General features: G+C 38.9%; 2 protein-coding genes across 2 annotated transcripts in view; one reads left to right on the plus strand and one right to left on the minus strand.

Annotated features, from left to right (window-relative positions):
• LOC117554951 (golgin subfamily A member 6-like protein 2) overlaps positions 1-4,735 on the minus strand; it is an 87,882-nt gene extending 83,147 nt beyond the window's left edge. The window contains exon 1 of the mRNA XM_034229581.1: positions 4,702-4,735. The gene's annotated coding sequence lies outside the window, so the exon portion shown is untranslated. The remainder of the gene's footprint in view (positions 1-4,701) is intronic.
• A 7,234-nt stretch (positions 4,736-11,969) lies between these two features.
• Positions 11,970-14,617, plus strand: part of rad21l1 (RAD21 cohesin complex component like 1) — a 36,110-nt gene continuing 33,462 nt past the window's right edge. The window contains exons 1-5 of the mRNA XM_034229577.1: positions 11,970-12,440; positions 13,025-13,197; positions 13,272-13,401; positions 14,035-14,134; positions 14,372-14,475. Coding sequence (XP_034085468.1) covers positions 13,051-13,197; positions 13,272-13,401; positions 14,035-14,134; positions 14,372-14,475 — 481 coding nt within the window. The 5' untranslated portion in view covers positions 11,970-12,440; positions 13,025-13,050. The remainder of the gene's footprint in view (positions 12,441-13,024; positions 13,198-13,271; positions 13,402-14,034; positions 14,135-14,371; positions 14,476-14,617) is intronic.

The raw sequence follows: 14,617 nt of genomic DNA on the forward strand, positions 1-14,617 counted from the left end.
AGAGTCATTCTGACAGCTTCTGTTTTCTGTTTGGAAAAATGAGTTATTTCATTTCTCTTGTTGGCCGCTTTAAGCCTCCAGGGGCACATTAGTTGATGCTAAGAATAAAGCTTTGGATGGAGTCTTATTTCCACTTTGCTGTAGCCTGCGGGTCGCTCTCTGTACACTGCCAGATAAAACCCCCCCAAAATAGAGTTTGCACAGTACAGGTGTCCAGGTGATCAAATAATATGTTCGTTATTACCTAGCTGTGATCAAGCAAGTCAATATTTTCCTAATTGATAATAACAATAAGTAAATAAAATGTCTTTATTACGGTTGATATTTGAATAATAGGACAGACCTTTAAATGCATCTCTAATGCATATTGGAATAATGCTCTTATTGTTTGTCTTGTACTGTAAGAATATGTTCTTGTGCCAATGTGTGCGCATTTACTGTTATATTTCATCAATTACACTTTTGGGATTTCTGACAGACGGCTTGCTTTCAGTCAAGACAGAACACAGAGAGCCTTTTGCTGTGAGACTGTGTGTGGGCTCCATGTGTGCATATTAATAAAAAGGCTGTTTTTGTTGACAGCCGTATCAAAAGCAAAGCTTATTCAGCTCTTTTTACTAAAGAAAAAGTAATTAAATGAAAAGAACTTTGGAAAAAACATTTGATTTCTACCCGTTTATTTGATCCTCCAAAAGCGACGTGCCTGGAGTTCCTTCTATATGTAATTATGTCTGAGTGAGTGTTTCTTTGAAGGCTTTGCCTCCCGGGCACACCAGGTTTCAATTCAAAGCCAATCCAATGTTCTACAAAGGAGGGAGTTCACTTTGCTGCTCGATCTTCCTGTGTGATCGTGGATTGAAATTCATGAGCTGCTGTGCAACAACTTTAGATCTGTCGTCACTTTCTAAAACAAAAGCTGTAACGGCCCGTCCACACAGCGGCGTGCGTTGAAGCTTCCAACGCTTCTTCCCATTCACTTTGAATGGGGTGAAGTCACCTTTAGCCGAACTGCATTTTGGGAAGCGACGTGGAGCGTTGCTGGCGTCAAAAGTTGAGCAATGTTCAACTTTTGACGCCTCGACGGAGGCGTCAGCCAATTAAATCCCGTTTATGCAAATCTGCCAGTACAAGCACTAGCCAATCAAACCGCGTGTATGCTGGGAGAGACTACGCAGGTCATTTTCTCATATTCAAAAAAATGGAGGGAAATTTCATTATAGTGGTAGTGAATCACCCGGTGCTGTATGATCAGTCTCTGTTCATCTACCGGGATACAAACCGGAGGAGCGAGGCATGGAGGGAGGAGGCAGAGACAGTGGGTGAAACTGGTAGGTTTTCGCCTGTTTGGGGATTTTATATCCAGTTTACTTCGTTTTAACATTGCTATTGCTTTGTATGTCGGGGGCGGGAGATTCAGGTGATTGGTTGTTGGTCGTGTTGCTCGCATAAAATCCCCAAGCTTCAGATACGCCCACCTCCAATCGTCAACGCACGCTGCTGTGTGGACACTCCGTAATGTTTGAAGAGACAAGTCAACGAACATGCATGAACACTGCTTGACTTTAAATACAATCTGCATTTTAGGGCAAAGTGTGACAGAGACGTAAGCCATGTTTCACTATACTTCACTTTTAGTAATGAGATGCATAGATGTTTGTCTTCTAGGCCCCAGCATAAGGTATGACCAATATACAAATCACACTTCCACATGAAACGTCTTTGAATAAGACTGTTTTCATATACAAATGATGCAGTTTAACCCCATCTTTGTTTCGACCAACTCCCTGCCAATCCCACTGAGTTGATCAAATAAAGATCAACGCCATATTGTGAAAATGCATTTGAGGCAATTGTGTGTCGACACGCAGAATAATGAGATGTGTTTGGATTTTTTTTTGGACTATCCATGAATTCAATTATTTGTCTGAACTAAGGAACAAATTGGTTTGTTAGAGAAACCGATTTGTCATTTAGAGAATAATTAATGAGGTGTTTAAATGTATGTTTGAATCCTTAAATTAGAGATGTTAATCTGAGAAAGCACTGTCTCTCCAGGAGACTTATTTAATGCACTGCACTCCTTCATTGAGAGTGCAGCTTCTCCCCGTCGTTGTTTGGCTCCAGCATTGTAGGAGAAGTACTTTGAGCAAAATCATGATGACAGCAAAGCTACAGCTGGGGGGGTGCGCCAACACTCTGAATATAATGTGCGTGTGCATCTACACAATGCACAAATAAGAAGGAGAGCTTAAATCTAAGAACAACCAAACAGAAATCTGTATATTTTTAAGAGTGGGTCTTTTTCTTATCTGATTAAGATTCACTTTATTAAACATGTGTTTGGTCCAGTGCTCAAGACAACAGGACACCATCAAGTCCAAAGGAGGGCGGTCCAACTCCACTAAAGGAATTATAATGCGATTTTGTCGACTACACAACAAACTTTTAAAGGGGACCTATCAAGCAAAATGCACTTTGTGATGTCTTCTCTCCATCAACATGTGTCCCCGGTGTGTCAGGGAACTCACGCAGCGTCAGAAAATAAACCCTCTCTCTTTTCCTCCGTACCCAAATCTCTAAAAACGGGGGAACAACGGAGCTGATCCAGATTTGCGTCCGATATGACGTAATATCTGAAATGTGGACCCACGGGCCAATCAGAAACGTTGCTATCAGAAACAATGCCCGACTGTTTTGGACGTAATATGGTCTTTGTTTACATTAGCATCGCTAACCCTCAGAGCTAACCTGTACTGGAGAGCATGTGTGTGAAGAAGCAGGAAGTACAAAGGAACTCACCTTGTGGTATAACCGGCAAGAGAGAAAGCCTTTGAGCTCCAAACTGTTTCAGAGATAATCCTTGATAATCCATGATATGGCGTTTCATCACGGCAGTATCTGCCGGTAGAATTTCCCGCATGAACAGGCATAAGCTCCGCCCCTATTTTTTATCATTTTTTTAAACTTTATACTTAGAATCAACACTTTTTAAACAGGAAGTGAAATAGAGGGATATGAGGCATGGCTAGAATGGGTGATCAGTTTGGTATTTTGAGCAAAACACTTCATAGACATGTTTTTTATATATTTGTATATATCTGAGACCTATGCTTGATTGATTGATTGAAAAGTTTATTAACAGCTTGTATATTGGGTACAGTACAGTACAGCTCAAAACATACAATTGTTAAGGGGATGCAGACCAGAGAAAGACTTTCGTCTTGTTTACATCAGGGTCCCCCATTTCCAATTCATCACATCATTTAAGACATATAAGACATATTTGACATACAGATGGCTTATTTACAATTTACATACAGGTGGTTTTTTACATACAGATTGCTTATTTACAATTTTCATTTTAGATTTCGTTCTAATACATCCTAACCGGACATTTAAGACATACCAAGTCTACAGATATACAGTTAGTAACAGAGTCTAAAATGTGAGTATATACATAGATGGGGGGGGGAAGCTGTCCATTGAACGACAGGTTGAGATTTGTACCATTACCGGGGCCAGTTTTGCAATGCTCTCCCCCGAAGGTGCTCTTTAAGAGAGGTTTTGAAGGTAAGTATAGTTTTACTTTCCTTTACAGTTGTGGGAAGAGCGTTCCACCTTGATGTGGCATAATTGCTAAACGTCTATTGTCTAAAAATAGCATGATAGGTGACCTTAAAATAGAATTTATCAACAGACAATCATGCAAAAAGCATCACTTTGAATCTTGTGTTTACCAGAGCTGTCCTCAAGGTTTCTTGGAAATGAGTCAATCAGCATGAAGAAACGACTGATTGGCTAAAGAAATATTCATCACAACAACTAATCAATGTACTAATCAACAAAGAAGGGGCATGATCCCATGTTGGGACAGAATAAACAACCTACAATCTATAACAGATATCTAATTTAATTTAAAAAAGTTTATTTTTGTTTTGTTTTGTTTCTCAGAGTTCTCACTAACCAGGTCAAGTTTCTGCTGCGACTACAATTGGAGTCACGCTTTGGGTACCATGCTGTTCAATATGTTCAGAGCTAAACTGAAAATAAATAGATAAAGATATCTACAGAGAACAGGGAGACAAATGTTCATAAAATATTGACTTAACTTCCAAATGAAATAAGAAAATGTCTCAAGGATAAGCTTTTTACTCGACAAATAATAACTCATACATGACACATTATATAATCTGAATGTTTCTAAAGCCATAAATCTGAAACGGTTTTCTCTGCCCAGTTTTTGATTACTGTGACCTTTATGTGATTCTTCTGGAGAGAGAGAGGACTTTTTCCATCTGCCTCCCAACAGATGGAAACTTTACAGTCAACATGATCATCAATATTATCCAAAACCCTGTCTGCCCTCACAGATGGAGTTTATTCAGCACAGCAGACAAATAAAGAACTGCTTCAATTAGGAGCTGCTTCAAGAGATAATGCAATATCCAGAACTTTGCACATCCTCATCCTTTCGCTCTCGCTCTCTCTTGAAATGCAGATCATGACCTGCCACACCAGCTGTTCTTGTACAGTCACACGACCCCGGGCTCACAGCTAGCGCAGAACACAAATTGTTCTTGGCATGATAATATTTATCGTACTGACATCGCTGCCTCGGCGGAGACTTCGGGACTATTTGTGTTCTGAAGTATGGAAGAAAGCACCAAAGCAAGATAGAGTGTTTAGGTTTTTTCGTCCTACCTTTTTGCTGAGAAGTCCCCAGTGATGTCTGACAGTTCCATCGTGACGTCGCCTTCTCCCTGCATTCATCAAAATGTAGATAGTTATGATAATGCATTGAAATAAATACTTAAAAAACAGGTAATAAATGGATGACGGGCAACATTTAAAAAACTGTCATATCAGTGGTTTTGTATGATGCATCTACTTGGATTTCTTATAATATTGGTGTAAAACTATTAGACCTAAATAACAAGGCATTTAAAAAGAAATTGAATATTTTATTAATGGATTAATTGATTTAGTATTTTTTTGCATACAATTTAAAGCCACTGCACCTGAGTCAAGTCAAAACAGACAGGAAATCAAAGTCTTATTGGATACAGTATTTAACATATCTGTTGATATTATTCAATGTCATTAGTCAATAATAAATATTAGGCAAAGCACCGTCTCAAAGATGAAATATAACTTTAGTTAAACCTGCATTTTACGCAGATTTCTTATTGGGTTGCAATAGGCAAGGCAAGTTTATTTATATTAGCACTTTTCAACACAAGGCCATTCAAAGTGCTTTACAACAATGAAAGACATTAAGAGCACCTTAGAAACATTAAAAAGCAAAGATAATAAAACATGAATAACAGGTACATGAGTAAAAGTTACAGTGTGAGATGTGAATAGTTCAATTAAAAGCAGCGGCAAACAGAAAAGTCTTCAGCCTGGATCTAAAAGTAGTCAGAGTCGCAGCGGACCTGCAGGTTTCTGGGAGTTTGTTCCAGATGTTTGGGAATACCCCTCACCAGATTCTCACATTCCTCGACCCCTAGTCTTCCCGTGAAATTATAGCTCCTTTGACACTTTTCTAACCTTTTTATATTCCTTTCATCCTTCTCTTTCAATCATGTTGCATCCCCAGACAACACATGTTCCTGTTTTACTGTTACCCAAACCCATCTTTGACCTTCTCTTTTCAATTTACAGAATTAGGATATTTTTAAACCTATAACGAATAGATTGTGTTGATTGTGTCCCCCTGACCAAGCCTCTTCTATGGAGAGGCGAAGTCCCTCCCCTTCCGAAAGCCTCCATGGGACCCCGGAAGCGGAAAATTATACATTGAAGTCAATGGAGAGAGAAAGGTTATCTTTTGATCCCGTTTGAATTGTGCCACGAATGACACATATGATGTTTGTCAATTTAAAAGAACATTTTGCAAGTCAAAAAAATAAAAATGTGTCGTAAAACTGTGAAGTTACACATTTTTTTGTGTGAAACCGCTCAGTGAACTACAGGTCTCTGGTGTCGCACAATACGCGTCACCAACATAAAGATGGCCGTCACGTTAGCACATTTCACCACATTCTTTCAGAATGAGAATACAATTATTTTACGAGGTGAAAATCACTACAAGTCTGGGCAAGTTGAGAGCTGTACCTATATGAAAGGGGAGTTAGTCGGTTCTGTAAGAGCCAGCATGCGGGACCGGCTTTACAAGGTTTTGGTGAGTAATATGTAGTGATGGCGAGATGAAGCCTTATGAAGCTTTGAAGCTTTCCAGCCAATTGGTTCGCAAAAGGGTTCATCTCATGAGGCTTCATCATGGGCTTCATTTGAACACAAACCCCCTGTTGGTCAAAGTGTGTAAAACAGGCAGATTGGACATCTCAACAGTGTGCTCTATCTCATACCGAGTTCCCATTGAGTAAAGCCTTAGAATAACTCTAAACAACGAACATTAAATCATATTTTCATGTTAACAATATTGTTTTTATTCCAGTTGAATGATTGTGATTGAAAAGCCTAAGGAGGCTGGTAAACATTACAAATAGGGATTTGTATTCCTTAATAATATTCATAAACGTAACCATGTTGTAGCCTGAGAAAGGCTAAACCATATCAAAGAATACATTTATTAACTACATTATCTCATTTAGCTGTAGCTTTTATAAACAACAAAAAAGACGTATTGACGAGTCGTTGAACCAGGAACCCTGCGATCGTAAGTCAACTGCTTTCCAGCTGAGCCACAGCACACACGCTGAATCTCCCTGAAAATACTGTAACATATTTATTCATTCATGTTTTTTTTTCCTACATTTATTTATGCTTGTATCTATTTATACTTATGACATGTTCCGACCTCTATATAGGTGAGGGTCTGAGCTCTCTTGATTCCATCGTGTCACCAGCGGGCCCGGGTACAGGAGGGGTAATATGGTTCTTATTATACATCCATGGGTATTATGAGCGTTGTGGTTCAACGGTTCAACCGATCTGAATCGCTTCCTGAAGCAGTCACGTGGTATCGACAGTCAGCGAGGCTTCGTTTGTCATCGATGACGTCACTGGCCCAAAACGATACAAGCCTCGATACATGCTTCACAAAAAGCTTCGGGGATTACTCGACACACGCTCCGAAGCCTCGGCGCAATACGTAACATCACTAGTAATATGAGTGCAATGTGTAACGTTAATGTCAGCTAGCTAACATTAGCTAACAAGGTACAGTAACGTGTTTTGTTTTAACAACTAGTTTTCTCCTTAAGAACTTCGTGGTCTCTGTGTATGCTGTGGATAACATTAGTGTTCACAAGAACAAGGTACACTCCCGTGTTTTGTTTTAGTTGCTCTTCAGATTGAAGCGGCCAGTTTTATATCGACTATACTGTATGTGTGATCTCCTTTTTCTCGTTGTGTCATTTGACTTTATTTGCTGTGTGTAGATTCAAGGATTTTGGTTATCTAGGCACAGCTGTGTGTGACTCCCTCTGGTACACCGGTATGTGTTTTCCTAATGTAGAGAGCATTGATTAATTAATAAACTACACACTGAGTCTAGATCCTGACCAAATCTTTTTTTATTGTTGATCAAATGTTTTTCAAAAATGTATTCATACACATTTAGAAAAATACAATGTACAATCACAACCAATACAACACAAATTACAAAAAATACAGAAAAAACAAACAATAACAACAGACAAGAGGACAAAACTATGGAAAAATAAACCCTCCCACCCCCAGATCCGGACCATCCTTGTATTATTGCTCATTCAATCTATTATAGCATGCTAACAAATGGTACTTACTTTATTTTTACAGATCTGCATGGGAGACGATGGCGCGATGCAGAGCGCTGTCTGTGATTGTGCACAGGAGATGTACAAATGCAGCCACGCGGCAGCATTGTCAATATTTGCCATGTGGCAGATCAGCTCCACAGATGTTGAGTGCTAGTGGAGGAAGCCTGGCACTTCCAAAGTAGTCCTGCCGGTGTCTCAACTTTACCAACAGCGAGAGGAGACATACAACCCACTGGCCAGAGACATCGCCAACTGTCAACTGGGGGGTTGTAAACGAAGCCGAAGGGGTGAAGGCTTTTGTGGAGGCTTTTGTGGAGGCATCAAGTGACAGTGTTCGAATCGAGTCTGGTCTCTTTGTGAGTGAGTCGGGTGTTTTGGGAGCATCACCCGATGGACTTGTGCAGCCATCTGCCCTGCTGGAGGTGAAGTGTCCACACAGCCAGAGGAACATGACCATCGCGGAGGCAGTCCAGTTACCATCCTTCTGTCTCCGTGAGGAGGGTGGGTCATATATTCTCAAGGAGAATCACCCATACTGGCACCAGGTCCAAGGGCAGCTGCATATCACAGACCGGAGTCTCTGCTACTTTGTTGTGTGGACCACGAAGGAGGCGATCATCATCCCCATCCCCAAAGACCCTGCATGGCATGGAAATCTCCTCCTCCTGGAACAATTCTACACCCAGCATATGCTCCCTGTGTTGGCCAGTAGAGAGGAGGACATTTCAATAAACATACTCTTAACACCCTCGGACTCTGCGTTGTGTTTCGTATGTGTGATGGGGTGTTATGCAGAGGGGAGGAAAACAGGACACAGCAGATTGGGATTGTGGTGGAGATGCTGAGCAGTTATTTAATTGTTGCATGTAATTATTATTATACTGCGTGCTTCTGAGTTATTCCATCTTTTGCTGTAACATGGATCTGTATGTAACTCTATATTTACTTGTTATCTACCACACTTCCTTCTACATCATACACCATCATTATACATGATGGTGTATATAGGATATATATATTTGTATACATATCTGTAAATTGTATAATTTTATTTAAACGTCTTTTTGATCTCTCAAACTGAGTAAGATTGACAATAAAGTTGACTTTGAAAAATATATATATTCTTTATGAAAATAGTTGACTGTTGGAGAAATGAATCCAAATGAAAGTTGGACTGAACTACAACTACGCCTTTAATTCTCTACGGACTGTTTTTCAGTGGGATGGCAAGTTCCTATCTTTAAACATGTATTAGTTTTTTCTCAGAACAGATTTGATTTTCTGAAGTTAATTTAACTTTGCCAACCATGTAAGGTCATCATTAAAAGGTACAATCAATTTGTTTAGGGTTGACTAAAATAATGAAAAACATTCATTTGGATAATTTACTGACAGAATAAGAAACTCAATGATGCTCTACTCACCTGTTCCTTTTTTATAAAGTGAAACAGTTGAAACGATAGATTTTAGTAAACTTAAAAACAACCTTCTCCAAAAGCTATCAAGGAATATACCGAATACTTGTTTTAGAACTTTATTACATATTTTTATATAAATAGTTTGAATGATCCATAATTGACAGAAGCTTGTGTTTATACTGACCTGTTACTCATATATTAATGTCTTTGTAACTTCAGTAAACCACTACCTCACTCATTTCACTTTCATTCATCACGGTTCAGTAAACTAAGTGATACATGAACCAGTTTAATCATTATAATAACGTAGGATTGCAACTCTTTGAAACTGTAGGTGGCTCTTAAAAGAGCTGTTGTGTTTGGGTGTGCTGGTCTCAGGTCAGTCTAAGCCCTCTCTCCGCGGATGCGGCGGGCCAGCTGGATGTCCTTGGGCATGATGGGGACCCTCTTTGCTTGGTTCATCTTACTGGGGGGCAGCTACATGGATGTCGGTGCAGTCCACAATCATTGCGCAGTTGAAGGCAGAATGAATTTATTATTGACTCCGAATGAAGCACAACTTCATGTCATACAATACAATGACTTTATTTGTAATTGTGTAAAAAAATATGAGCATTGATTAGCAAGCAGGACCTGCAGGAACAGAGAATGGTGATGGATGGAGCTGGGAAGAGAGAAGAATAAAGAAAACAGATCAACTTTATTATCGGATATTAAAAATTCAATTTCAAAACAAGTTGCCGCTCCTACAGTTTTCTAGTATGTAAAGATGATTTCACATGACCTATGCAAAATATCACACTCAATACATGTGTGTCTCTGGGGGGTGCATTGTGCCTTTGATGTATATAAATAATATACCATGACCAAATACTATTACGTACAGTGGAAATCAGGTTGCCAGAGCAGGTCAGTGTGCATGTTCCTCAACGTCTCAGCAGTTACAGGTGAGGTAAAGAAAATAAAAGAGAAAAAGGTCAGTAACAACACTTTAAAGTAACAACACTTTGAATAATTATCTCTTCTAACAATTTTCTCTCAATAAGCACACAACGACTGTCTTTCCAACAAACAGATTGTCATCACAATGAAACACGTCCAGAAGAATGTCATGCAAAGCTCCCTGCCTGCCTTCGACTCTCCCTGAACTGCTTCCTTAGCACCCGGTGGAGGGCGCAGTAGGCTACTCTTCAAATGTTTCACGAAATACTTACCATCATGTTTGGTTACTGTTTAACATTTTGGTTTACTTCATGTAATAAAATAATAACTTAATGGTAAGGCTACTAAAAATGACAAGGCTAAGTAATGTAATGCTAACTAACGTGCTCGCTACTCGTCGCTACTAGCTAGGTAGCTAACTTGACTATGCACATGAACATGCACAACATGTATATTACCTATGATATTACCTGATATGTCTGATCCAGCGACTCCTGGTCCTTTCATCAGACGGGAATCGATAGAAGGAGCAAGTGGTATGATCACTTTTATGACTACAACCTGGTACAAAGCACACAGGCATCTTGTAAAAGTGAATTTATTTTTAGCGATCTATAATTTATTGGAGGGAATAAATCAGTTATGAGATCTTCTTCTTCTTCGCTTTAATTACGAGTCTTATTATAAATCACCGAGCATGCCTGTGACATCACTTACGCGACCCAGAATGGGATTTGGGATTTGTAGTCTTTGTAGTAGCGTATTTTTCATAGTCTTATATTTCAGCAGTTTTACGACAAAATGTGACTTTTTTGACATGGAAATGATTGTTTAAGATTGACAAACATCATATGTGTAGTTCGTGGCACAATTCAAACGGGATCAAAAGATATGTGTTCTCTCTCCATTGAATTCAATGTAAATGTTTCGCTTCCGGGGTCCCATGGTCCGGAAGTAGATGGGCGTGACTTCGCCTCTCCATAGTTTATATACACAAGTTTTAAAGGAGGTGAAACTAGGATTAAAACTGTCATGGTTCCTTCCTGCTGTTGCTCTGCCTGCATGTGTCTGTGTGTTCAGGCAGTGTACCAATACCGCCCCCTTCTGCATCAAAAAGGAAAACCATGCGGAACAACTATCTGCCAAACTACTAGAAAACCTCTTTCCCCCTGAGGTTTGTTTCATAAATAGATTGATTCTCATACATTTTCAATAAATCTACAATCCTGGCCCCACACTCTCCACTTTTATATTAGTTGAAGCCCTAACACAGCAATAGTTCACCTGGATGTTGCCTGTTAAAAGCTCTTCTCCATAGATACTGTATGATATGTTTTATAATGATTGATCATGAAAGTGTTCTCAAAGCTGGTAAAGGTGCAGCTAGTTTGAATGACTTTGTATACTGCAGGGTAGCTGGTGAATTTACTCCAGGTGGAACTAAAGTCTGATTTAACACTTGATTAGATGTCACATCATGCATCCTCCAGATCTGTGAAGTAACTAAAGGTATTAAATACATGTAGTGGAGTAAAAGTACACCATTTACCTCTGAATTGTAGTGGAGTAGAAGTACACAGTAGCAAAAAAGTGAACTAGTAAAGTACCTCCAAATTGTACTTAAGTACAGTTTTGAGTAAATGTACTTAGTTACTTTACACTACTGCTGGTTAGCTTAAAACAATAGCTTTCATTAACTGTGTTTTTTGAAGCAGTTTCAGCTCTTCTTCTTCTTCTTCTTCTTCTTCTTCTTCTTCTTCTTCTTCTTCTTCTTCTTCTTCTTCTTCTTCTTCTTCTTCTTCTTCTTCTTCTTCTTCTTCTTCTTCTTCTTGTTACACGATGGAGTTAGCATTTGACCGTCCAGCTTATTTAAATAAAAAAGTTAACATTATCTTTGCTGTATTCAACAATGAACGTTACAAGACACGGTTATTATGAGAAGAGCAACTTTAAACGTTGCTAACCGTTATTAGCTTACGTTACGTTTAGAACGTCCTGGAGCCAACCGTCAGATTCAAACCGTGGTGACGCAACCTCAACGGTTCGTTTGAGAAATATTGTCAATACAAAATAAAACAATATATGTATTAATCTTCATCATTTATCGAAATAAATGGGCGAGTTTTAACCTCACCTAACCAAAATATGAATAATACAAATACATATAAATCTCTTTCGTTGGCTTTTTTGTTTGTTTGACCGGAAGTCGCTGCTTGGTTATGTGACAGATTCTAAACTTGTTTACGTGACCTCCTCGCGGTAATGTGCACGTTCCAGATGTCAGATGTCAAAACGCGGCAGTTTCAAAGTTAAGGTAAGTTGAAGCTGAATTAATGGACGACTAGCTGTACAAACATGTTGTATTATATAAGCACGTTTTACTTTTTACATGTAAATTGTTAACTGTGTTTAAATATTTCCAGCATTATTTCGACAACTAGCCTCCCTTAGCATGTTTAGCTTAGTGATAGCACCTAGCTAAAGCAATGCTAGTTAGCCGACCTTTACCGCAAAGACGATAGCTGAATTTTTTTTACAAAACCACAATAGTTTATAAAAATATTACCGAAAGTCCGACGCTGGTTATAATACAAACAAAAGCCTTCTGCCCCACGGTCAAGATGGTTTTAGAGTTTAAGTTCAGTGACAACATTCTTGTTGACAAATTGCTTTATTTAACAGATAACGTTTTAATGACGTACTTCACAACTTATGAAGAACTGTGATAGATCAAATAAACAGAAGTGGGCTTTTGTTGTCGGGATAACAGGACGTTGGACTGGGGGCTGAATAAACAGCTGACTGCTAATTCCACTACTATATATATATATATAAAATATCAGATAAACTAACATTGCCAAATGTATCATACACAATCATTGTTGTGTTTTTTCACAGGTGACAGCTGACTTCGCTTCCCCAACATGATGTTCTACACTCAACTCTTCACCTCCAAGCGAGGACCCCTTGCCAAAATCTGGCTTGCAGCACACTGGGAAAGGAAACTCACAAAGGCCCAAGTATTTGAGTGTAATTTAGAAACAACTATCAAAGACATCATCTCCCCACAGGTAAAAGAGAAAGTCAACAATACATCCCATATACTGTGACTACTGTAATAAACTGAATCTGTTTGTCTTTGTAGATGAAGATCGGTCTGCGGACCTCTGGTCACCTGCTCCTTGGCGTGGTCAGGATCTACTCCAAGAAAGCTAAATATCTCCTCGCAGACTCCACTGATGCCCTGGTTAAAATAAAATTTGCATTCAGGCCAGGTAACACATCCTGTTTGTCTTGTCTGTCAACGGTTGTTACATTTTAAAGACACAGTTAGGCTCCACAGGGTTTGAAAGGGTTGTGGCTTTCTGAAATATAAACAGGGTAAACACTTTTGATAATCTTTTTTATTAGTTTGAACATAAGAAATAGACCAGAGGCTCACAAGAGGATTCTAACCTTGATAAAAATAACAAATAGAAACACGCAAACATGAAATTATAACTCATTAAAGTATTTCTTCTTGCAAAAATGGCAGAACATTTGCTTTTTTGATCCTCTTGTTTAGAGATTTTAGCTTATTCTGTTTTGTTAAAATGATAAATTATCATACAGTTAAATCAACACCTAAACAGTTTAACTAAAATGTGCATTATAACTTGCAACTGAGTGTTAACACAGGTTAATAATTAGCATTCGTATTGAAGACGGCCACCAGAGGGTGACGTAGACATTATTATTTAATTATTTTGGGAGGTAAGCTCAATGGAAGTCTCTCACTTCACAGACTTACACATACAAAAGTATAACACGCACTCAAGAAGGAGATTGAGAGGTGAAATCACTGAGTGTTGTTCTGCTCTCTTGTATTTCTAAATGCAGTACATATTGTGTTTCTCTCCACACACCAGGTCAAACAGATTTGCCTGACGAGGGTCTCGAGGCAACGCTGAAGGCAATCACCTTGAATGAAGATTTCCCCGACTTTGATACCCAGCTGCCACATCCAAGGTGCCACTGTTTCCTCTCCCTGACGTGTATATACAGCGGATTTATTTACTCACAGAATAGCCTGTCATGTTATAAGAAGTGGATCAATGATGGTGACGGAGACAACAGTGTTACAATATAACATGTTTTTGTTTTGAATGATAGAAACAGGGCTAACCCTTTTGTTAAATATTTGGATCACCTTCTAATGATGAAGTGTTCGGTCTGTGTTAACACCATCCTCTCTTCACACAACAGTGACATCGATGATGTGAACCACTTCTCACTGAACCAGTGTCGCTCAGAGGACATCACGTTGAAAGAGGATATTGGAAGTGGCTTTCTGAATTTGATAGATTTCGGTAAGAACGATTTGTCTTGGTTGTGTCGAGCAGAGAGAGTACTGATTTTATCTGTTGTTTATTGTCAACAAATCCTTTTAAAGAACAAAACCAACGATGAGCTGATCATTACAAGTATTATCCAAATTGAAAGCTCGATATA

The sequence above is a fragment of the Gymnodraco acuticeps genome, unplaced genomic scaffold, assembly GCF_902827175.1.
Source record: "Gymnodraco acuticeps unplaced genomic scaffold, fGymAcu1.1, whole genome shotgun sequence".
Lineage (NCBI taxonomy): Eukaryota > Metazoa > Chordata > Actinopteri > Perciformes > Bathydraconidae > Gymnodraco > Gymnodraco acuticeps.